A 25,754-nucleotide genomic window follows, 5' to 3' on the forward strand; every position below is an offset into this window, starting at 1 on the left:
GAAAACTCACTGAAGAAAATGAAGAATTGCTGCTTATCCACACGCTGAAATATTAGTTTCAGCAGTGAACATCATCCATGTCTTACTGATTTCTTGTGCATTTTCACTTTGGTTGGATACACCACATACCTGGTTAATGTGCTTCAGCTTGTCAATGATCTGACTAACCACTGGCTCAGGACCCTTCATTTTCAGCTCATGGAGGTTAAACTGATTCTTCATCCCATTTCTTGCCGCCTTCTGGCTGTATCTATAGAAAGGAAGGGAAAGAGGAAGCTTGTCAAAGAAAGTCCCAATCAAAGAACACTAACTCCATTGGGTACCAACAGTAGAGATGACTATAAATTCTCTCTAGCCTTTTAGAACATGAGGTGACAGAATAGGAAGAGCTATGCTAGGGGAGGTTCAAGGTCATGGTCATTGAAAACCACCATAAAGGACTAATTCTGCACGTGCTTCCCACTCATTTGAAGTAGAAAAAGCCTCCCACGTTCTCTAGCTCTGCCTTCACCTCAGACCCCTCCTCTCACAATTTCCTGTGAGCCTCATGGGAACTAGAGTTCTGGTCAGGGAGCTTTCTCAACCAGATGCAGCATACATTATGCCTGTCAGCTTGTCTCCATGTCTCCCCTCCCCAAAGAAGGCAATAATAGCTCAGGGGAAGTCTGTTAACACTCTCCAGCGTGGGAAGTCACAGGCTTCTTGGATCAGAAGTATGAGGTCTCTATGGATATTCTCAGCAGAGTGAGCAGGGCAAAGATTTAAAATCCAAGGCCACTCATTCTGCTTCTCATCCCCAATGTCAGCTGTTTCCATCAAGCAGGACAGTGATTCCCACCTGAGATAGACATCTTGCTGCACGCGTGTCTCCAGATCTCTACATATTGTCATTGTTTATTTTGCATTAGAATGAGAAGAATCAGAAGTCAAAGTTAAGAAACAGAGTTCACTTCGATTTTTTCTCTTCCTTCATACGCAAATACCAGGCCACTGCTATCAAAGGGAGAAATGATTTTCAACTCCTTTTCACTTTCTCCTGGATATTCATAGGCCTTTTGTCTACTCATAAGTAATTTTCCCCCCAAACACAATTGAGTAAAGAGGATAAGTGTAAAGTCATATTTTTAATGTGCTTGCATGTGGACATGGAGCCAACAGAGGGCACTAGATTGCCTAGAAATGGAGTTACACACAATGTCGCTACTGGGAATTGAACTCTGCTCCTCTACAGGAGCAGTGTATGCTCTTAACTTCTAAGCCATGTCTCTAGGTCCTAAATTCATATTTTGAAATCATATTTTAATTACAAACTGTTGGGGAAGTCCTGTTATTTGCCTGTTATTTGTCAATAAAGTACTGTTGAGCCTATAGGAATCTAGATAGGTGGGGCTAGGAGTCCAGGAGGATTCTGGGAAGGAGAAACACAAGAGAGTCAACATGTAACGCCATGGGGGTAGGAAGCCTGGAACTATTCTCCGGTAAGAAACATACTTAGATTAACAATTATGGGGTAATTACTTAAGTCAGAGCTAGCCAGTAAGAAACAAGCAAGGCCAACAGCTTCATAATTAATATAGCCTCCTGTGTGTTTATTTGGGACTGATACGGCTCTAGAACCAGGCTGGCAGGAAAGCGGCTCTGGAACCAGGCTGGCGGAACGGCTCCTTCTCAAAGATAAAGCTTCTCTTAACAACAAACTAATCATAGTTATTGTAGCAATTCAAACAGCACAGAAATAAAACATAAAGGTTCCCCATAATTTTGTGTTTCTAAAGAGAGTTATGAGAAACACACATGCAGACATTTTCAGATGCATACATTAAGACATAATTTTAACTCATATTGGAATCCTGTTATTCATCCTGATTTGCATCGTTTTCTGTCCTAATAGCTATGCCTTGGACATATTCCATTTCAGAACATTCTAAACCGCTTGTTCTTCTTGCTTTGCATGACTGTATCATAATCTATCTGCCCAATCTATTATTGACAAACAACTGAAGTAATTGTAAAAATTTTGATAATATAAACAACACTCCAAGGAACAGCAATGTGTGCTGATTTAGTGTCATTGAACTTTTTGTACAGCACTTTACAGTACTGAGTTTATTCCTGCCCAGTAGAGAATGTGTATGTGTGATATATTTCTATATCTATATCTGCATCTGTATTTATATCTATATGTATATATATTCTACCCCTAGAAGCTTTGCAGTCTCAGCACTGAAAGAAAAAGCCAACCACTGAATGGCCAGATCACCAAGCTATCACATGTCAACTTCCTTTGTGCACATTATCAAACAGGGATAAACTCAGTATGAGCCACCTCGTTTATGTCCATGGGTGCTGTGAAAATGCAGTTGCTCCCTGATACCAATTCTGACTTCTTTCTTTACTTCTGTTATTGCTTGAGGCAGAGACCCTATGCACAGATGAAGATGTAGGCTTAAGTAAAACAGAGACTTCACGAATGTGCTCTTAAGGACACCTCCTTGGACTTGAGTTCACGTGCCCTCCCACAAAAGAAGCATTTTCCCGAAGCCCATTATCCACAATGGGATACTATAAAGCCATACCAACTTAGCAATTTGGTCCTGGACTCCCTATACCAAAACTGTTATGAATATTAAATCAAAGTAGTCTCATAATTGATCTGTTGGTGACTCTACTGTAGGATTTTCTGCCACTCCAAAAAATTAGCCGCTAGTTCTGTTTTATCATCTTTCACCTTCTAGTCATAGATTAGAACTAAACATGGCCAGCTCAATACTGTTCCCCAATCCCATGGTGACTCAGCTTAAAAAAACACTATACGTTTTTGATAGCTGAAATAGCATTCAGTGTTTCACTCTGTCGATGTGCTATTTAAATCCTCAAAGGGTTCTAGTCAATTAAGCATGCTTTCTGGTTACAGAAGTGTGGGGAAGGGATGGCTAGTGGTTTAGACATGAAATTTCTTTATCTCATTTATGTCACACAGCACTAGCCTAAAGTACCCATCCAATTAATGCCGGTTGTTGCTGAAATTTACTGACACTATTTACCTATGTTCTTATGGTATCTCTTAGGTATTCAGAATGCTCCTCTGACTCACATCTTTTCCTCGTTCTTATCTCTCTAGCCTTTCCTTTTTCCTTAGTAAAACAAAATCCAGAGTGCTGGGATTAAAGGACTATACCACCATGCTGGCATTCCCCCGCCCCCCCCCGCCCTTTTTTCTTTTTGGTGCTGGGCCTCACGCATACAAGGCAAGTGTTGCGCCACTGACCAGCACTTCCTTTCTTTCCACTGTCCTATAAAAGATCAAAACTCAGAATATATGTGTTCTACCAGACCTACATGCCCAGCCTCTTCCTACTTATATTTCCAAACTGTGTTTAGCTGACGCCTTGGATATAGAGAGGTGGCTATGCTGGTTTTAGTACTATAATTTGTTTTGGGTACCAACTGGGGGTCTTGGAACACATCTCTGAAAGGAGAACTCCTGTACTCGTTACATTCTATAACTGTTCAAATATGTACAGAAAACAAGAAAATAGTGAGAATAAGGAGATGCTGGGTAAGATTTGCTTATGTATTTTATAACTTATCTCATATATTTTATACCATGGACTATTGTTTCTCTGTGGGTACCTACAACTGAACCTAGGGCCTTGCTCACACTAGAAAGTTCTTTGCTACTTTGTTACATCCTCAGTTCCCTACTGTGAGCTTTCTGAACCTTTGTAAATATTTGATTTTTTTAAATAAATGAAGTTGTACATTACAGCTAATTTCAAATTTTTCAGAATTTATAGGCATGATTGACAAAACTTGAATGTATTCCCCGTGTACAGTGTGATGCTTAGAAACATGTACACATTGTGAAATGATTGCCTCAAGCCAGCTCTTTAATCTATCCATTATTTCACATCCTCATCTGTGTTGTAGCAATAACTTAAAAAAATTACTGTGTTTACTTAAGTGCACGTGCCTCCCTGCCTCTGTCACCTTTGCTACAAAGGGAGCAAATGATGAATTCTCAGGGTGTTTCATGAGACATATGTGCTCTGAGTGTCAAGCCCAAAGGGAATCAGTTAGGGTTGTCTCTGGAGTTTGCAGTTAATGAATTCATTCAGCATTTTACTTGCATGGGTTCCCTTGGTGCTGCTGATGCATGCTGTTCATGACAATCTTTGAATGAGGCTGAGCTATCCTAGCCCCAATTCATCCCCTCCACACACTGCCCAGAGGATAGCAGGGACAGAACACTCATTAGCCTCAGGAGATTTTAACGTGGGTTATCTGCTTAGTAATACTCGTTTGCCCCTTGATTAATTGTCCTCTTCTTTGCACAATTGCTTCTTCCAAGAAGTTTTAACATGCTTCCGGCAATAAAGGAACAGAAATGCCCACCTCGAAAATGGAGTGCTTTTTTGGGGGCGGGGGGGGGGGATTTGATATATTTAGCGTGATGTCTGCAGGGTTACCTTAAAGCACTGCGTGCAGTATCCCCCCCCCCCCGGTTTGGATCTATTCAGTACAAAAATGACTGCCGTGATACTAAGAAAACCCTATTTGTGCAGTGAAAAGGAGAACATGTTTCTCCCTTTCAGGCAGATTGGTTAAGGCTTGAGGGGGGAAGGGGAGGAAACCTGTGTAAAAGCCTTAAAGAGAAAAGGAACCTAATTAAAATAGGCCATCTGGGCATGCTTGTCCTGGGACAGTTGAAGCAAAGAGAGCACTTGTAAAAGAGGAATAGAGTCAAACAAGCGTAAAATGGGCGAGCTTTTCTTCCTAAATCTGCACAGGCTGAAGCAGCAACTGAGTAGGGGAAGGCAATCAGCGGATGCTAATGGAGAGTGCTGGAGATGCCAGCGCCTTCACAGATCAGCGGGTCCAACCCCCTCGCCATGTACACGAAGAAACAGACTCAGCAAGGGACTTTTCTAACAGTGAATCCAACAAGTTTCATACTCAGAAGAAAACTCTTTTCTTTAAAGGTTCCTCGAACGTGTCCTGTGCATTCCTAACACTGCTGGTTCTGATTTAGGGCTGGGGAGTGGCTAGAGACTTTCTTTCTTGCCCTAGGCATTAGAATGGTGGTAAGCGTTTGCAAGCAAGTCTCAGTAGGACTAATTCCCAGCTAAAAGGATTTGATTTCACAAAAGTTTACATTTAACTGCTGCTTGGTTATGGCGAAGCCAAAGCAAGCTATAGATCGTACGTGCTCAGAGCGCCATCTTATGGAAGGAGTGTTGTATGACAACCAAGGGTTTGATACCCTTTCCTTGGCCGCAACAGGCAGTATGGGAAAATGGGATAATTTAAAGAGAATAAATAGCTTCAAAAACAAACTAGAACACAGAGTATAGCAAGCATTGTATTAAGAGGCTCTCAGAGAAAAGTATTTTCTGTCGGAGATGCAGTCTTAATTTGGATAAATACACAGAAAAATAAAAGTAAAGATGAAATTCACTGATTTGAAATGTATTTAATAAATGGATACTTTCCTTGCTTATTTGTGGACATTTCTTTGTTCGTTTACTTTTAGTCATAGTATGTAACCTTGGCTAGCCTGGAATTTGCTATATGTACATCAGGCTGGCCCTAAACTTATGGGGTTAAATCCTCCTGCCTCTGCTTTCTGATACTAGAGACTGCAAGTGTGGACAATTAAACCTAGATTTTTGTGTATATAGCCCAAGAAAAACATCTCATTTGTTTTATTTTTTTATAACTTTAGCACAACAGGGCAAATTACGGTACAAAAAAACCCCCAGACTTACCCATGCTACTTCAGGAAATACCTGTGTTCTCACACAATTGTGTTGAATTTCAGAAACTACAAAGAGATTTTAGTAGCAAGAAACATATGTGAGGGAAAGAATTAGAAGGATGCAAACCATTTTTATGTCATTTTTAGTAGACATTAACATGGTAAGAGAATAAGTGAGTCCCAATCCATTTCTATCCCATTTCAAACCTCACTTGGGAAAGGACTAAAAAATTCTTGGAATATAAATCACTGAAGTCCAGCAAAGCAGTGAATATTTTCCAGCTGGTGAAGAAACGATGAGAAACTGGTGTCATTCACCAGGATCTGGGGCTGTGAGAAGAAGTTGCCAAGGAGAGAGGGGAAGATAGAAAGGCCTGCGACAAAAACACCTGCATGCCAGTCTGAAAAGGCAAACTGTAATGGGACCCAGGATGGGAGGACAGATAGAGGGACTAAGGGCATGCACTGCCCACGAGCTGTTTGCACAGTGCTGAGTTTGAAGACTGTGCACACTAAGCAAGTGCTCTACAACTTGAGCTACATCCCTTACACATTTACAAAAGGTTCAAGTCACGTGGTAGGAAGAGAACTGGGCTTACAGTCAAAGACACAAATTCAAAAGTTGATTTGAGATGGTCTTGGTAACATAGGTCTGAAATCCTGGATCCTCTGAATGCTGAGGCAGGAAGGCTGCACGTTCAAAGCCTGTCTGAGATTCAGAGGGAATTGAAGACCAGCCGGGGCACTTGCCTAGCATGCATGGTTCAGTCCCCAAATAAAAAATAAAACTGGCTCCCCTTCAAACAGTCAAGGAATAATGTCACTAGGAATAATGTTAGGGGAATTAGGTCATACATTGAATGCTAATAAGTTGTATGTCACTAGTATGTTAGGGGAATTAGGTCATACATTGAATGCTAATAAGTTGAGATGACATAGGCCATGTGCTTACAACAGTGCCTAGAACATAGAACATTCTATATGAGAGCTCTTGCTATGTGAAAGTACTAAACACAGTGCCTGACACATAGTAGGCCTTCAACAAATGTTGTTTGCAAAGAACTTCCTGAGAGAGCCCAGATGAACCATGAGAACAATAGTTAGGAGAAGCTTCAAGTTCCTCACACCCACACTAGCTCAAGATAAAAGAACACCTAAGTTTTCTCTGTTTGCCTTTGCTCTTGTTGTGGAAGTGCAGGAACTGAATACTTGTGCCTGGCTGAGGGGGACTCTCCCACAGACAGACTTTCAGAGAGCTTCCAAGGGACAGGGAACTTATGGGCCAGGACTTCAAGTGCTTCAAACTTCACTGTTTCTTTGAATGTCACCATGGATTGCAAAGGGCAGATTGACTCCATAGCAATGGGCAATGCAGAAATTCTTGAAAAGATAACCATTCCTGCTATCATTTTATTGGAAGTGTTTGTACCCTTAGCTGTAGGCACTAGTAGGCCTCAAAACCCTTCGCCTGAGCGGTTAGGCATCCTCTAGGTCCTGGGCCAGAGGAAACAGAATTATTGAAGGGTTTGCTTGGCTGACTCATCTGGCAAGGCACCAGCTTTGAAATTAGACTTGTTCTTCAAAGCCATTCTTTCCAGCTCCAGGAGTGAGCCAGCCCCAGGTGTTCTCTTGACTAGCAATAGTTCCCTGGCTATACGACCTGAACTCTGTCCCATTTCCCTCATTTGTATTCATCTCTGAGTCTACTGCCTTATTGGCTCTGGAACACATTAGGGGCCTCACTAGATATTTATGGGCTGATGTAATGTGGAGGGCCTTCCCAACAAACCTCCGTTTACAGGGTAGAACTATAGTGTACTTTTACCTAGTTCTTATCATTCAGTCTTGCTGAATCTGTGGTCACTGACTGAGAACCTGACTTATATTGGATTTCTAGTCTCCCTGCCATTATATTCCACTCACCAAGTCACCCTACTGTAGACACCAGTTGCTGTCTAGATGGCAGAGTTACTTCTCTATGCCCCACTAAATGTTACCATTCAAGTGGTGTGACACATACTTCTTGGTCCAACTAGACAGAGAGATGGGTTCTCACGGCCCACAGCCCACTCCTCATGCCCTCAATTCCATCCCTTCAAACTAGTCCCTGGGCTTCCAAACTGAGCCCACTTAAGATAGACACCTGTTAGCAGCATTCAGTTGTATCGCAGTCTCTTTTTGAATGGTCCAAACTTCCCATTGCAGTCTGTGAACTCATGACATTTTATAGTTGGGAACCAAATCTAACCTTCTGCAGTCAACATATGATGGAGGGCACACTTGTACTTATTACAAAGTGGAGGACCTCTTATCCAAAATGCTCAGAGATGAAAGTGTTTGGATATCCCCACACCCCGATTTGGGCATACTGACTTGTACATACTGAGATATCCTGTAGATGAGACTCACATGTAAACATGACATTCTTTCCTGTTTCCTATAGTCCTTATCCACATAATGAAAACCACCTAGAGATATGAAATATCTATAATGTACCTGCATTTAGACCGTGGCCCCTCACATGAGGTGAGCACTGGGACTTTCACAACTATGACATCATGTCAATCTGCAGGAAGTTCTTGATCCTGAAGCATTGGGGATTGTGGAAATCCAGTGCTTACATTGTGAACTACTAAAAGATAAAACCTTCTATATTGCAGTATCTAGTAGACTGGAATAGCATGTGTGGCAGTTTGAATGTAATTGGCACCATAATCTCATAGGGAATAGCACTATTAGGAGGTATGGATTTGTTGGAGTGGGCATAGCCCTGTTGAAGGAAGTGTGTCACTGTGGGGGTAGTCTTTGAGGTTTCCTATGCTCAAGCTTCCCTCAGTGTGACTGTCAGTTACCTTCCTGTTGCCCACGAGATGTAGGACTCTCAGCCCCAGCACCACATCTTCCTGCAGGCTGCATTGCTCCTGGCCATGATGATAATGGACTGAACCCCTGAAACTGTAAGTGAGCCACCCCAACTAAATGTTTTCTTTATAAGAGTTGCTGTGGTCATGGTGTCTCTTCACGGCAATAGAGTAACCTTAACTAAGACAGGGTGTCTTAAGAGGTGAGGAAGGGGCTAGCTAGGACAAGGGAAGGCAGTGCAAACCTGGATCCAGAACACTGACACCCAGTGGAACTACTACTTCCACTGTCTTCTCTTAAAATCAGTTTCTCAATCCTTGAACTGAGGCTGTCATCTGGGTCCCAAAGCAGCGGGAAGGAAGAACACTCAATAAATCTCCATCTGGTGGGAGAGTGGTGGTACCGAGCATAGAGAGAGGTGATAACCAGACGAAGAGCCTGTCACCACCAGTGCTCCGGATCGGACTGCCACCACTCCTAACTGGCACTTTCTAGTCACAAACTTAAAGAATAACAGAGAGAAGTGGCTGTGAACTCCAGCATGAACCATGCCCACTCCGACTACCCAAGTTGCTCAGGTATCTTCAGCAATTGGCACCTGCTGTGCCCCTGGGACAGGTCACCAGTGTGTGAGGCTGCATGCATGGAGGCACTAAGCAAACAACAAAACGGTGCTCGTGAGCATAAAGCAGATGGCAGTCCAGGAAACCTTTACTGAGCCAAATAAAAGTAATTGTAAAGCACTCGGCGAAATGTAAACTGCCACATAAATTCTTAATAAAAGCTCCCAGCAATCCACACAAGGACAACTGGGTCAAAAACTGCACAAGCTCTCTAGCCTAGAGGTTCTTGGAAAGAGTGAAAACTGTTCCCTGCCTCTGGTTGCTAGGCCACTTTGTATTCCTCAGCTCTTACCTACCCTTCAGGCCTTGGCACTTCTCCCATCACTGGCCTATCTCTGTGGCTAGAGGGCGTCTAATTTCCATTCTGGGCAGTTGTGTCAAGTACTATTTGGGGCAACAGTCATCGAATTCCATTTCTTTTGCTCAGAAGCCCCGCCAGAGCTGTGTGATGCTCCCAGGGCTGTGTGGTACTCTGAGGGAGACGGTTTCTTTAAGATTTAATTTTGCGAATCTCACCCCAAACTCTCCAGGATCAGAACTCGAAAATGACTCTGACATCTCCGACAGCCGGCCTGCCTGCTCCCCTGTCAGTTGCAGGGATACAGAAATGAAGAATTTGTGCTATCCTAATGAGAGCGATCACACCTTGCGGCTCTGTTTGAATCACTTTCACTGCGTACTATTTGGGAAGTCATCAAGGGTGGAAGTGGAAATTCAAAGTCACTCTAGTGGCCGTATGGCATTCTTCCTTTGAAATTCCCACTTTCTTCCCAATCCTAGAATCTCACAGGCAGACAGAAATGGAAAGAGTTTTAGAAGTGGTTTTGTTATATATCTTCACTTTATAATTAAAAGGGCAATTGCTTTTCAAAGACGATACACGCTCGCCACAGAGCCAGGATACAAACTGGATTCTTAGCCTAGGCTTGAAGGCTTTTGCTCGGGCTCCGAAGCTCTACAGGGGATTCAGGGCTTTTATTTCAAGAGCCATGTGAGCTGTGTGTGGTGGCACATACCTTCAATTCCAGAACTTGGGTGGTAGAGGCAGGAGAATCAGGAGTTAGGCCATCTTGAGCTACATAGAGAGTTCAAAACCAGCCTAGGCCCCGTCTCACAAAACAAACAAAGAAATAAAGGAAGAAAACAAACTCACGTGTTTAGAAGAGACTGAATGAGGTCTAGCCTCAGAGACATGAAAAGGGCGCCCTCTAGCTAGGCACTGGGGTAGTTCTAGGGCAAAGGACTTACAGGAAAGGAAACAAAGAAACATGGCTGGATATATTGGAAAGGCCCGATGCTCTTGTTTGACGCTGAGGGTGGGGGGAGAGGGGCAAAGAAAAGACTAGATTGAGCTGCATGGAGCACTCATTACAGATATGATGGTCTAGCAACAAAAGCAATTGTGGGCTAGAGGTTCGATCAAGAATAGGAAGAAGACAGACAAATTCTGAACCCCAAGAGAGAGGAGGCAAGCATCTCTGGACCACAGCAGAATAGTGGACAAAGGCATGCACTGTCTGGTTCTGAATTCCATCCGCCTTATTAGTGCTTTGGCCTCTGGTAATATGCCCTCAGTGTTATCAGTACAAATGGGAAGATGATAAATGGGCATAAATGATGCAGCCCACCATAAAAGCTGTTGTAAGAACGAATGCCCACAAAGTACCAGGCACAGTACCTAGCAGGTAGCAAGCATGCTAGCAGAATTAGCTATTATTATCCTGAACCATGTTTCCTGGGTGAGCCCTGCTTTGTGAACTGTCTAGCTTGGGTAGGATTTAAGAGCAAAGGTAGCAGAGCTTGGGGCACTTCAGGCAGAAGGTCAGGAGTTAAGAGAGGAATGAGAAAGCTGCAATTTCCTGACTCCCTTATCATTCCAAGTCAAAACTCCCATAGGAATGGCACCTTTCCCTATTTTGTAGCTGCCAAGACATAGGGACCCAGAGGAGACCAGCTGTTGGTAATCTGCCCCAAATTGAGGGGATTCTGGGACTTAGGAATTCTCATATAAAAATTGTAAAGCCCCAGGTGAGTTATTCTAGCAAACTTAGTATTGTTGGGACCGGAGACATTTGTTATTCAGGATGAATTATTTTTTTTGTCTTGAGACAGGGTCTCACATAGCCCAGAGTAGCCTCAAACTTTTTATGTAGCCAGGGATGACCCTGGACGTCTAACCTTCCTGGTTCTGCACCCCTCACCAGTGATGAAAATACAGATGTGTGTCACCACACTCAATTTATACAGTGCTGAGGATCAAATCAGCCCCCAAATTATTTCATTATTTTTTATATTTTAATAACCAAAGCACAGAGCATTGTTGCCAGGTGCTATCCACTGGCATTAGGAAAAGATGGACTATCAGTATCCATACACAAAGGATTTTTAAAATGGGAAATTCTTTGTATTTATGAAGGAAAGAAGAAGAATATGTTAAATAAATAGACTTCCCAGGGGCATGCTAATCAGTCTGAAAATGATGGTCTTTAGCAGAGCAGTGACACAACAATAGCTTCATTATCAATGACTCTCATCTGTTTATTCCATTATCTCATACATACTTCAAGTTCAATCCCCAGCACTATCATTACATGTGTCTGAAAGGAATATAAGTGCTTTTCCTTCAAAATGGTCTGTCACTCAGACTTTTTGTTAATTTAAACTGATGCCTGCAGTCTCTCAAAGTAGCTCCTAATTCAGGACCCACTGGTTTATTCAACACCATGGCTCACTTGGTTAAAAATAGGATCTGTGGGGTCTGGTGGATTTGCTTAAAGAAAGGAACTTCTAGAGACATGCACAGAGAGAGCTGCCTAGGAGGCTGCTAAAAGAGTCCGTGCTTGCAGAGAGAATCCGGTAATGCTGTGTTCATCATCTAGCGTGCAGCTCCATTTATTCGGCGCAGCACTTTCCCTGTATCTGACCCACTGTTCCACATTAAAATCTAGTAAATGAAACGTGCTTTCAACTTTCAAAGCTATTTCATGTGCATGATATTACTGGGGGAGCACAAGGACCCCTTAGGGCAGGCAGAGGAGGGGCTACTTCTACCATTTCTCTGAGGAAGGAAACAAGAAAAGAGAAAGTTAAGTGACTTGCCCAAGGTACACAAATTTCCCAAGGGGACACTAGGTCTAGTCCTCAAGCCTGCTACTCACAAGTCTCTGTGTTGCTTCACCCTTTGAGTTCAGTCAATATGTGTCAACAGGGTACAACAAGAACACTGACACATATGAAATAACACATGGTAATGAGAAATTAGACAGAGACATGTAAAAGGTCTGTACAGGGCAATTATGGATATTCTAGAAGGAACCTGAGATGCTGGGACACTAAGGCATGGGACAGGAAGACTCAGAGTTCTCAGAAGAGGTGACATTGAGTTCAGGATAAGCAGGGTTAAGCCAGCCCAACAGCTTTCTAATTCTAACTGCTTCTAGGACAGTTCTTGTCTTAGTCTTCCATAATAGGTTTTGGAAATTAGCTTCTTAGTATGTATATTTATAGAGCACAACTTGGTATATGCACTCTAACCCCAAGCTGATGCTTCTGTCTCAAATGGGAGCTTAGTCTGGTTTCTGTGAACATAGACCAGTTCATGCTCTGTTCCCAGAACCAACCGCACCTAGAAGCAAGGAGAAAGATGATAAAAAACTCAAAGCTAGAAGAGGGCTGAGGTTATAGCCTGGATGGTAGATCGCCTGCTTAGTATGCAGGAAGCCCTGTGTTCAGTCTCTGGTACCACATAAAACAGGTATAGTGCCACATACACTGTAATCCCAGCACACTGGTGGTATAGGCAGGAGGATCATACTTCCAATGTCATTCTCAGCTACATAGTAAGTTTTAGGCCAGCCTGGGCTATGCAAGACCTTGCCTTAAAACAAAGCTAAGAGTAAGAGTTCATTTGGTATTTTTTATCATTTTTTATTTTAATTTTAAATAGCTTGTTTTACATGTCAATCCCAGTTCCCTCTCCCTCCCCTCCTCCCGCACTCCCCTTCCCCCCCACCCTCCCACCCTATTGCCAAATCCTTCCACATAGGGGATATCTAGAGTCTGTCATTTTACTCTGGGTAGGGTCCAGGCACTCCCCTAAGAGTCCAGGCTGAGAGAGCATTCCTCTTTGTGCTATAGGCACACGAAGACTGTTTGTATACCAGGGATAGACACTGATCCACAGCTCAGGGCCCCATAGGTTGCCCAGGCCTTCTCGCTGACACTCACATTTGGGGGGTCCAGATCAGTCCCATGCTGGCCTCCCCACTGTCAGTCTGGGGTCCAAGAGCTCTCCCCTGTTAAGATCAGCTGTCTCATTTGGTATTTTTTTTTAAAAAAAGTTCTATGTGGCTTACTAAATTTAGAGGGCAAACAGTAGGAAGCTCCTCTGACACTTGAACTACAAATGGAAATAAATGTCCCTTCACACAGAAATGAAAGTACACTATAAAGGAGACAAACCCAAGGATCAAAGCCAGCCTCATGTAAAAGAATAACATTCACTGGCTTGAGAAATGAGAAGTCATGACTGATTTTAATCATCTGTTTCCTTTTCCACAAAGGTTAAGTGTAGGGTGACAAGAAGTTTAGAGTGTTAAGCAACTACACTGAACTGGTAACTAGCATCATTCTGGTTTCTATCCTAACTGAGGACTACCACCCAGGCCAACGACAGGGATTTTCATGCTTTCCAGAATAGGTAAGAGTAGAAGCAGGCTATGCTGCTCCTGAGGAATGGAACGTCAATGCTACATTCAGGCCTAGTAAATGTCTAAAAGGGCTGTTTTTATAGATGTGTTTCCTTTTTTTATGTGTTGAAGACAGAATCCAGAGTCTTCCACCTGCTAGACAAATGCTTGTTTTGTCCCTGAGCCACATTCCTGGAATCAAAAGATGCTTTGACTAATTGCATGAATAGCAACAATAGCTACCATTTTTGAGGGTCTACTGTGTTCCAGGCATTGTACTTTGCACTTAGCAGTATTGCTAAAGCTTATTAGCAGTCTCTTAAGTAAAGAATGAACTCCATTTTCACATAGGGAAGCTGAGGGTTTGGGGAAGAAAAGGAGCTAAGATGAAGAATAGGAATTCAACCCCCAGATATGCTGACTCCAAATTTGTATGCCTAAATATTCTTGCTCCATGGTATCACGTATCTTTAGAAATCTGTCCCTTGGTTTTTAGTTTATTTGTTTTGTTTTTGTTGTTAATTGTCAACTGTTTGACTGTATGTATGTATATCAATAAAAACAATCAGAGACATCTTTTTCTTTCAAAGAAGTCACTGAAGACTCGTACCCTGGGACACAAAGTGGAGCCAGTAAGAGGAAAGAACCATGGTGCCTGCCAGCCACTTCCACGACAACTCCAGGACCACATCCATAGGCAGGTAGGGTCTAACAGCAGGCCCCCTGCTAGGCAGCTCCTAAAAAAGGAATCCTTAAAATACCTTTGTCCTTTGCATTCCAAGGCCGAAGACTCCGTGTTTATTTGATGCTCATTGCCTGCCTACCAGCACTAACCCTGCTGAGTCAAAGTAATTAGAAATGTATTTCAGAGGCATTGCTATTTGTGAAGGTCAGAAGTGATAAGATATCAATAAAGGAAACTGATTATCTGCCTTACAGGAAAGGTGAGAAGACTTATCCAGCATCCAAGATTTAATCAGTTCTCCACCTAATTTACAGACTTGCTTTAAGGGGCAATTTTAAAATTATAGTAAATTTTAATTTGTATATTAGCCACCAGAACATAGATGGCCCCAGACATCCTGTGCCTATCCATGATCGCTAAAAACATTGTAGGAATACTTCTTTGGAAAGTCCATTGAAAGCTAGCTCAAGTGTCATTAAAAAGGCAATAGCTCTACTGTTTCATCCTCTTACACTAGTCCACTTCAAAAGATACAAGTCTGCTTAGTTAGCCATCACCCAACAGCTAGGTAGGCTCCCAAAACTCATAAGCATAACAACAAAAACAGCCTAATTTACCTTTCTTGAAAGATGACCCATATAACTAAGTCCTTGTTTGAGACACCTGGTCTTCTCCACTATGCTACAAATGTCAAGGACGGTGTCAACAGCTGTGCCTATGTGCCAGCAGACATCACTGGACTGGAGAACTGGCATCGATACCTTATCTGCTAAGTAAACTAGCAGAATTTGGTGTCAAACACCCTGCCCCTGCATAAAGCTCATGTCTGAATGAGCATTGAAAGCTCTATCTGGATCATTCTAAAGACAGTACTCCTCCCAATATGCTTCCCTTACCCAGGTCACGTTTCCTAACCTCTCAGGTTCTCATTACCAGAACCCTCAGCCTGTACCAGCGACAATCAGCTGCCTGAGATTCAACAATCTGCACCTGCAGGGACCACTCAACACTCTGCAGGTCTCTCTTAAAGGACGACGTAAAAAATATTTGCAGGGTGGGGAGCAGTGATGAAATCAGTGTATAACCTACAAAGTTCCTACTTTGCCCTTTGAAGGAGGCAAAGACACTTGAGAGACACAGAAGCTTACATATGTTACTTTAATAGTTTCTTCAAAAGAAGTTATTTTCCTTCATGGCTCCATTGCTTCACCTTTCCAGATGCAGTGATGGTAAGAGAGGATTCTTCTTTTCCAATCTTGATGAGGAAGAAGTGGTATTTATTTGTGGAGGACACATATATGATGGGGACCTACCTAAAAGGCCCACAAATGTTCTCTGTATAACAAAATTATCTGAACCCATGGAATGCTGGCATGCTGGTATTATGAGGATACACATACTCTGCTTAAAATAATAAGTCATCCAGCCTTCAACAGGAAGTCTACAGGCATAGCCTGCATGAAGATGTCTCCTGCCAGTATTTAAGACATAACAGTTGACCAAATGTAGCCAATTCTACATGAGGCATATTGTATTAAGCCATTAGTCAGCAGGGTGAGCCATTTTTTTCTCATTCAATTTTGAAGGTAAAGCTACTGTGTGTGGCACCATAATCTTAAGGGATAAATGTCACTATATCATCATGGAGTGGGTCCTGATAAATAGCTGTCGCTAAAGACAATTCTTGAGATAAATCTATGATGAAAAATATCGCAATCCCCTAGATGGATCATTACACATGGATACACCCCAAACATATCTGTCTTGCTCTACCAGAATTTTTAAAAAAATCCTTAGCAGCCATCAGTAATATTTCATGTCATAGTGCATTAAGTAATTTTCTGTGTAATGCATCTGTGTTTCATAGCTTTTTCATAAACCGTGTTGACATTGGTGTCTAGGATGAAGCCAAACATGTAACTGCTACACTAGCAAACAGCTGGATATGACCATGCTTTCATTCTAGGATATACATAGTAGGTCATCAAATTGGAATGAATGGAGCATACTGATTCTGCTTCCTGGAGAATTCATGAAGATGAAATCCAAGGATGCTTGAGGGAGACTAAGAATTATGGCAAGGGCTAGCATAAACCAAATAAAAAGACCTTGTTTGTTCCCCTTCCCCCATCCAGTCTTTCATAAATAGCATGCTGAAGAACAGAAAGAAAAGGGTGAGGTAGTAATGAGAAGACAGAACTGGTGTACCCACATTCTAAGCATCAAAGCATCATGGCAGGCTTCTGGGTGGTCTTAGCTACAGTGTATTCTTAGGATCAGTTGCTACTGAGGGACCAAATGGCTTGAAAATCCAACTCAAGGTACTAAATGCCATTTCCATCTTCCCGCGTTTACTTTTTTCTCATCCTCCCTTCCTCTTGGCTCTATATTCTGTCACATAGATTTTTCTTCCCTATTGTTCCTTTTTTGGTGGTACAGAGGATGGAACTCAGGTTGGCATACATGCTAGACAATTACTTGCTTTTCTAGTGATTTACATCCCAGGGTTCCCACATTGCTGCTTTCATCAGCGCTCCTATATTTAAAACCGCTTGCATTCTGCCTTGGGTTCTTTGGATAAAAGCCACACTATAAACCTAAAAATAAGCCCAAACATCAAAAAATAAATAGTCTATTTTAAAACAAGAGCGTGGGAGCTATGTATAGTATCTACTCCTTTCCACTGGTCTGTTCTCATGCAGTTGGAATGAGAAGAAGGTGTGTGTGTGTGTTTGTGTGTGTGTGTGTGAGAGAGAGAGACAGTGTGTGTGTGTGAGAGAGAGTGTGTGTGTGTGTGAGAGAGTGTGTGTGTGAGAGAGAGAGGAGAGAGAAGAGAGAGAGAGGGAGAGGGAGAGAGAGAGAGAGAGAGAGAGAGAGAGAGAGAGAACACATACATATACTGAACATGGAAGTCTTTCCTTAATTCCTTTGATGACCAAAGGCCATTTCCTCTTGCTATGCAAACCAATGAGAGACTTGATATTTGACTATGCTAGAAGTGTATACCCACCCCAAAGTCCCCAAAAGAGAGTGTTTTTAAAATACCAGAAAAAGCAGAATCAAGTATCTTCTCTGGCCCTTCCTCAATCATGAAAGAACATAAGCTATCTTATTAACCCATTTTTGAAAACTATTTTGCAGGATGTGTCAGGAACTGTGTGATAAAGTCTCTTTCATTCATTCCTACCTGTTGATACACCACAGTTTAGCCCTTTAATCTAGCAGGGAAGAAAATAAAATAAAAGGCTAGGGCTGGGAAGATGGCTCAACATGGAAGTGTGCTTTCTCTGCAAGCATAAGAATGTGAATTTAAATGAAGCACCCACGTGAAAAGCCAAAGATGGCTGTACATGCCTGTAACCCCCAACATTGGAGAACAGAGACATGGGAGCTCACTGCCCAGGCAGCCTAAGTGAAATGAGCTTGATTCAGTGAGAAAGCAATAAAGGAAGATGCCAAACTAGACACTCATATGTAACACACACACACACACACACACACATACACACACAACTAAAATAAACTTCAAAACTGTAAATTTCTCCTTACTCCACTTTTTGACACACCTGTTAGGTTTCGAGACAAGAGTACAAGTCTGAGAACTAAAGGCATTATTTTGAATATCCCCACTTCTGCCTTTGCAATTCTCAGAGAAATCTTGGCAAGACATTATAAACATAAGAAGGTTTGCCTGTTCACTGGAAATCAGAAAGAGAATTCATAGTGCATGTGTGTGTGTATAATTTCTCAGTTGAAATGCAAAGATTGAAAAGAACGGAGAAGAGGCACCCTGACTGTAATTATCCCTCTGCAGATCTCAAGGAGTTTGTTCTGTAATGAGGGATGCCCTAGAGAGTCCAAGGCATTCCAGGCACAAGATGAATACAGATTTCCCACAGACAGAAGTAACTATGTTAAACTATCAGTCAGAAAAGATAACAGTTTGTTCTTGGAGCTGACACCTGGATTGAGGTTCACCTGGCTCAGCTATGTCACAGAGGAGCTGTTGGAGAAGCTAGGGAGGAATCAAAGTTCAAGTGGTTGTCTCCGCACTGTTGGTCATCCTCCATTTTTCTAGAAGACATGCTAACTGTAAGAGAGGCAAACGAATTTTACACCCAGAGCAGAGAAGAAAGACTCAGCAGAGAATGGCTCCAATGAAACCTACAGATGAAATTGGGCAATGAAGAGGTTACCATTTGGTTGTCTGAGTGTGGGCACACACGGGAGAACTACTTTTAGGAGTTGGTTCTCCGCTTCCACTGTGGGCTCTCAAGTTCTAAGGTTTGAACAAGTGTTTTGATCCACTGAGCCATCTTGCTAGCCCCTCATTACAATACATTGAAGATCAGTGCAATTAAACAGTAAAACTGCGCTTACCTAGTACAAGCTATCCAGGAAAAGAATGAAAATGTCAGTCAGTTAATTATCTGAGCGCATAGTCACTAAGGTGTTTGCTCTTCTACATATTATCAGGGCAGTGCAGTCAAACCCTATCGTTCACAATTGCTAATCCCAGTGTTAATTTGGTAGAGTTGTTTATTTTTCTCTTGGTTGTCATGACTCCCTAATTGAAATTTGTCTCACAAAGGCAAAAGCTGGAAGATTTTCTGCCCTCTACAAATTGTAGGTAGGTGGCTCACTGGGCCAATGCTGTTAATTTGAAGACTTCTCAGTTAAACCCTGAAAGCCCATGCTATGGAAAGCTACAAGCAGGTGGTAGCGGAAGCGAAGCGAGAAGAACAAATGATAGGTGTGAGTGGCTCTCATTGAGAGGTCTGTGAAAACATTCCTTCGCTTGGTTGCGTTTGGGAGATAAAAACAGAAAGGAACTGAAATTGCCCTTATTTGCAGAGAAAATGGCTCCCTTAACTCTTTAGAAGTGGAGAGGTGTGGATGCCTGGCTAGTGGGAGCACTGATTACTGAGCAGACAAGTGGGAGCTCAGTATTTCCATCATCTGTATTTTCATTTTGATAAGTATCTCTAATGATTAAGTCTCATTCCCTGTCAGGAGTTTTGAGTTTCAAGGTAAAATATTTTCCAAGGAATCTAAATCTAATCTATAAAGATAATAGTGATAGATCCCTTTTGTTACTGCGAAGTGGAGACTGCTGTTTAAGACTAAATTAAATAAGAAACTCCATGAAAGGTATTTTCACTGCAGATGAGAAATGAGTATAAAGTTAATCCTTATAAATGACATGAATAGAGGGCACACATGTCTTCGGGCTAAAGAACTTTATATCATTAAGTGTACATTGCTGAGGAATTTTTAAAAAATCGAGTTTGGCACTATTCCCTAGTCTCATCATTGTGTTAGGTCACTAATACAAGTACAGGTTAATTATAACCCGAGGTTACTAAGCAAGGAGGAGGTGATTCCCGGTTTGTATTAGCCTTATTCTGTCTGCAAATATGTTATTTCTCTCCTCACTCTATTTCTCTCTCCCTTCTTTTTATCTTTTATTCTTGGATAGTATGCAACAACAACAAATGCTGTCTCAAAAATAAATACTTCAGTTGTAAAAGTAAGAATTTAGAGTAACTTTTCTCCATATTACAGTATTTATTTTATTCTGGTGTCTAATACATTGAGGTATTAAAAGAAAAAAACTCAATAAAAATTCAACTAACAAGCATTTGGTACTTCAACTCAGTTGTAAAATGTTTGCCTAGCATATATAAGGATCTGGTTCCTATCCCATGGACTACAATTTTTTCAGTTGATAGATTTCTTAAAGTGGGCAGGTGGGGTGGCCTATGTCTTTAATTCTATCACGCAGAGAGAGGGGCAGGCTGATTTCTGTGAATTGAAGCCCAGCCTGATCTACATATTGAGTGCCAGGTCAGCCAGAACTATACTGTCTCAGGAACAAACTAACCCCACAAAAGTATGTTTGATTAATTTTCACACTCATTCAAATGCATCAGGATCTGCATCAGACTATTCTATCACTCAGAATAAACAACAACAATGGAGAAGGCTAATGAAACACACACATGTTCAGAAACCCAACCTAAAGCTTGAAATTAAAGCTATGGAATTGTTTATTTCCTTTTTTTTCTTTTCTACCCCCCTCAGGAGTATCCTTCACAGATGTCTACCAGCTATGAAGTAGTTAATACAAGCAGAGCACAATAAAATATTCTGCTGATTCTAACACCTTTGCTTAGGAAAGTATTGTTTTGAAAAAGCTAAAACTAGATATTTTGATTATTGTCTTAAAGCATTAGAATACATATCTGATGTAGCTACATACATGTACTCTAACAATTATAATGAAGAAAGCAATAAATAGGAGGCTTGATACATAGGAGGTATTCAAATATGAGAGTAAAATGTATGAATGAGCACATTACAAAATATATTACAAATTAAACTGTCTGTTTTAATATAGGAGCATTGTTAGCACGTGTATTATTTTAATATTTAAGAAATTTTTTCTTTCTTTTTACCGTATTATCATATCAGTGAAACAAGTCACTAGGGTTTATATAAGATCTGTATTTGACTTGTGGGAGTTTTCTAAGTACTATATTGTGTGTGTGTATGTGTGTGTTTGTGTGTGTGTGTGTGTGTGTGTTAAAGTAAAAAGCTTTTTATAAAACCAGTACCAACTGTCTTTTCCTGACAATTAAAAAATATGCCATAACAGTTAAGTACATTTTCGTTCTACTTAGTACTCTTGACCATTCAAGATGACAAATACACATTTCTCCAGCATGAGGATGCTGCATGGAGCCATTAATTCCTCCAGCCTCATTCACAATTTTTCCAAGGGAGTCTATCTCCATACAAGTCCAGTCCATCATCCAAGGTGGCATGCAATTTCATTCTTGTGTCTCCTGTCAGTAAAATCACTTAGATGTGAAACAAGCTGTTTGGGGGCATGTATTTTATCTTGTATTGTGAAGAAAAGGGTTAGAGAGGAAAGGAAGACAAAAATTGAAGACATGAATTGAGCTTCCAGTGTGCACCAGTCTTCTTCATCTGACCTCACTTAAGAGTCAAAGCAACCTTGTAAAATGTGTTCAGTGACTCTCCCAATGCAAGCAAAGAACTAAGATACAAATACAAGTTCACTTGACTCCACAATAATCATCTGTCCATTATAATATATTGCAAAATTCTATTCACCATCTTATGTCCTAAAATCAGAGTCTACTGGAATGTAAGTTCTTCAAAGGAGGTAACATGCACCTTGCATCCATAGCATCTAGCATTGTACCTAACACATAGTATCTCCTCAACCTTCTTTCTCAACATCCAGATTATCTCTGATCATAGGAAGAATTTCTCTCTCTCTGTTTGTCTCTCTCCTCCCTGTCTCTGTCTCTCAGTCTCTTTGTCTCTCTCCCCTCTCTGTCTCTGTCTCTGTCTCTGTTTCTCTCTCTCTCTCTGTGTGTGTGTATGGCAATAATAATTAAAGAAGATGGGGCTGGAGAGGTGGCTCAGTGGTTAAGAGAACTTGATGCTCTTGCAGAGGACCTAGCTTCAGTTCCCAGTACCTACACAGCGGATCACAACCATCTGCAACAGCAGTTCCAGGAGATCTGACTCCCTCTTCTGGCTTCTGTAGGTACCAGGCATATATGTATATGTGGTGCACAGACATACATGGAGGCAACATATTCATAAACATAAAAAATTAAGAAATCTAAATTAATAAAGTAAATAATCAAAGAAATAAAAATGGGAGTGGGAGAGGGACCCAGGAAGAGATAGCAGAAGAAGAGGAGGGAAACAGGAATGATACACGAAATTCTCAAAAATTTATAAAATAAACAAAACCAAAGAAAAATATAAATTCCGAGGGTATAAAGGACTGAACAAAGAAAGACACAGAGAGATGAGGTTCTCACCCTTCTTAATTCTGCTACCCTTTAATACAATTCCTCATGTTGTGGTGACCCCCCAACCATAAAAGTATTTTCATTGCTACTTCATAACTGTAATTTTGCTACTGTTATGGATCATAACGTAAATATCTAATGTGTGACCCTATGGGTATTGTGACCCACAGGTTGAGAACCACTGATACAGGGAGACTAGGTCACCTTCCATAAGCTAAGCAACTAATCCATGAAAGGACTCAGAATGCTGTTTCAAGTCTCTTCTATGCTTTCCTTTTTGCTATGCTTACAAAACTTGCACCACATCTTTAAAAGCATGTTGTAGGCTCCTAAGCATTCTACTCTGTTGACTTCACTTTATAATTCCAAGCTAGTCCTCTTTGTGCAGTGCAATGGAGAACAAAACTTTATAACAAAAATCTACAAGGACAGGGACACTTGTCAGTTTTGTTCAACTCAACATGGCTGGCATTTATCAAGATGTTCCATAAATATTTGCAGAATAAATGAATATATTCTTTTTTGGTCAGTAATGAGCAAATTCTTCATAACCATTGATATGAAGTATAGGTTACATTAAAAAATTCTCAAATGATCAAACCTTCCAGTAAACTTGTTCAGGGAAGTGCTACTCCACTTTCCCTCCCCCTCTTCTTTTCTTCATCTTTAGTATTCATTTCATAGAATTGTTGCAAAGAAAGAGAGTTAATATATACAAATTGCTTAGCATGGTGTTTAATGCATAGTTACCTCCCAATAATTGAGAGCAGTTAGCATGAATATGATTGTTTCAAATAGTACAAATGATGGTCCACATAATGACAAGTTGAAAGAAACCAAAGACAAATAAAATCACCATATGCTTTATACTTTGTGAAATATGCCTGAATATGTAGTTTTGCATGGGCTTCACAGCTAGCAAATTCTCTGAAAGCTACTAGTTATACGTAACATTTGGATCATCGTAAAAGCTTACAGGTATGTTTTGTGGAAAACTTTTTCTTATGAAGTTAGCAAAGGAAGGGAATTTACCCAACCTTCACATATGATGTCTAGTTCTGAAATGTTGCTATAACTAACTTTCACAAAAGATTACCTCTCCACAAGTTCTTGCCCGTTCCAGCACAGGGTATCATTTTCGGCCACGGGGCTATGGCTGCAGATGTAGCCAGGCAAAGCACTGTAGAAGTTGATGAAAGACTTCAACTTCTGAATCAGTTCCCTGAAAGGAAAATAAAACATCTGTGCGTCAGAGGCAAGTAAGCGCAGTATGAGGACAGTTTAATTTCCTTATCAGCATGACAGAAAAGCTCTGCCAGGCTGATTAGAGCAATAAATGATTTTTAAAAACATTCTTAGCTACAAGGACACAATTTAGCATTTTAAAAAAAATCAATAGAATTACACTGGGGTGGGAGAAGGTTGCCATCCATTGAAGGTGCTGTTCCTATTAGGACGATGATTTAATTCCAACATCCATTTTCTCACACGTTCAGTAGCTTCTTTTTTTTTGTTCAGAATGCTGTTACCTACATTCTCAAAGGTGCTGATTACGAGGCACACTGGAATACTACATATCTTTTGGTTTCTGAGTGTAATTGAGTGCATTGATTGTAATTTACAATGCTATTACCCTAGAGATGGCCCCTTTCCATATAGGCTTCAGATAATGGCTGCAGATCCAAATGGTGGGGTGCTCAGAATACTATAAGCTCTATGAAATTCTCTTGATTATACAGTCAGGGAGACTCACTCACATCTGCTAAGAGGGGGAAGGTTGCTTTGTTCTTTGTCTGTATGTTGTTTTCCCCGTGAGGCAGAGCAAAGGGGAGATGGCTGTAGTAGTATATATTATTATTTACTTGCTTTCATTTCCATGCTGTTTATGATAAGAAAGCACATATGATATGCAAATGTGTATAAACACACAGATGTAAATTATAGCAATACTTTTTGCTTGTTATCTTGTTTCAGTTGTACATGTATATACAACGTTAAGTTATCAGACTGGATACATGAATATATTTATTAAACATTTAATTATTTCTATAATACATGTCCAATAATAAAAATAAAATATACTTTATTTTCAAAGTGGTGTCCTGATAGAAAGCAACATTGCTCTTCATATCATATACTGGTCCGGGAATTTTCTAGCAGGGAAGCAATTACTCAGAGTCTGCAGGCTAAGAATGGTGTGTCCTGATGCACACACCTTTGGAGGAGCCACATTATGACTGCCATTTGAAGGACAGTGGAAGCCATGAGCCCAGCAATATCTTCTAGGAGGTATTCTCAGATCCAGCTGGGACTGAAGACTGGTTGAAAAGACCTTACAGTTTATGCCATTTTCTGTTTACCATAAAACTATTATTTGTGTGTGTGTGTGTGTGTTCAAAAGAAAAAGTTTTCCATACATGTCTACAAAAGCTTAGGTCACAGGAAAGCCAGGGTGATGGACAGAACAAACAGAAAATGTTATTGCAACATATATCATGCCTGCTACTCCAATACTTGCTTCCTGCTGTGTCCATGCTCTCCGCCCAGCCTATGCCTGGCATCTGAGCACCGTCAATCTCCAAAGAGAAGAGGCTCAATACAGAGCTCTGAAAATAAAAGTCAACATTACAGTTTCTCAAAAGGAGAAAGATGGGTTCAATTAACGGCTAATAGGAGAGATGTTCTGTTTTACAAGGTAATAATCCAGTTCCCAAGAGTGGAAGCTGAAAGACTAAAGGCTGAGGCTGAGTAATTCCCCCTACTCCACAAGGAAATGGAATGTGGGCATTAGTTTCGGGGAAATGATGGCCTTCTTTTTAATGAAAGAGTTTCCCTTAGGCTTCCTCCTACCTCTACACACACTCTCATGAACATAGAACAGGGCAAGAAAAATGGAAGCCATACAGAGCCCTTCCACTTTGATATCCCTAGAAGTTGAAAAGAAAGGAAACCTAAATTTCCCCCTGCCTTTCAACCCTTGCAGCTGTCTTAGCTGATCATAAAAATAACTGACAAGTTGAGAAAGAACCAAATGAGGTTCTACCTAAAGTCAAAGGGATGAGGACTGGAATAAACCTAAGACCTCCTGCTTCAGTGTAGTAGAATAATGCCTGGAAAGGTCAAGATAAAAATCTAGGGAACTTGTAAAGAATGCAGATAATATAACACAGTCTTGAGCATCACATTCGAGATCTAAGGGAAATGTTTTGAAACTTAAAGTAACTCAGAGAAACAAAAGTTATCCTGATTCATATAGCATTCGTTACCTCCTTCAACAAGTAT

General features: G+C 41.1%; 1 protein-coding gene across 1 annotated transcript in view; it reads right to left on the minus strand.

Moving 5' to 3' along the window:
- Window positions 1-25,754, minus strand: part of Gpc3 (glypican 3) — a 362,100-nt gene that overhangs the window by 89,945 nt on the left and 246,401 nt on the right. The window contains exons 5-6 of the mRNA XM_005085548.4: window positions 23,569-23,694; window positions 130-250 (exon numbers count right to left, since the gene is read on the minus strand). Of these exons, the coding sequence (XP_005085605.1) occupies window positions 130-250; window positions 23,569-23,694 (247 nt within the window). The remainder of the gene's footprint in view (window positions 1-129; window positions 251-23,568; window positions 23,695-25,754) is intronic.

This window comes from Mesocricetus auratus, unplaced genomic scaffold, assembly GCF_017639785.1.
Source record: "Mesocricetus auratus isolate SY011 unplaced genomic scaffold, BCM_Maur_2.0 Super-Scaffold_100003, whole genome shotgun sequence".
NCBI lineage: Eukaryota > Metazoa > Chordata > Mammalia > Rodentia > Cricetidae > Mesocricetus > Mesocricetus auratus.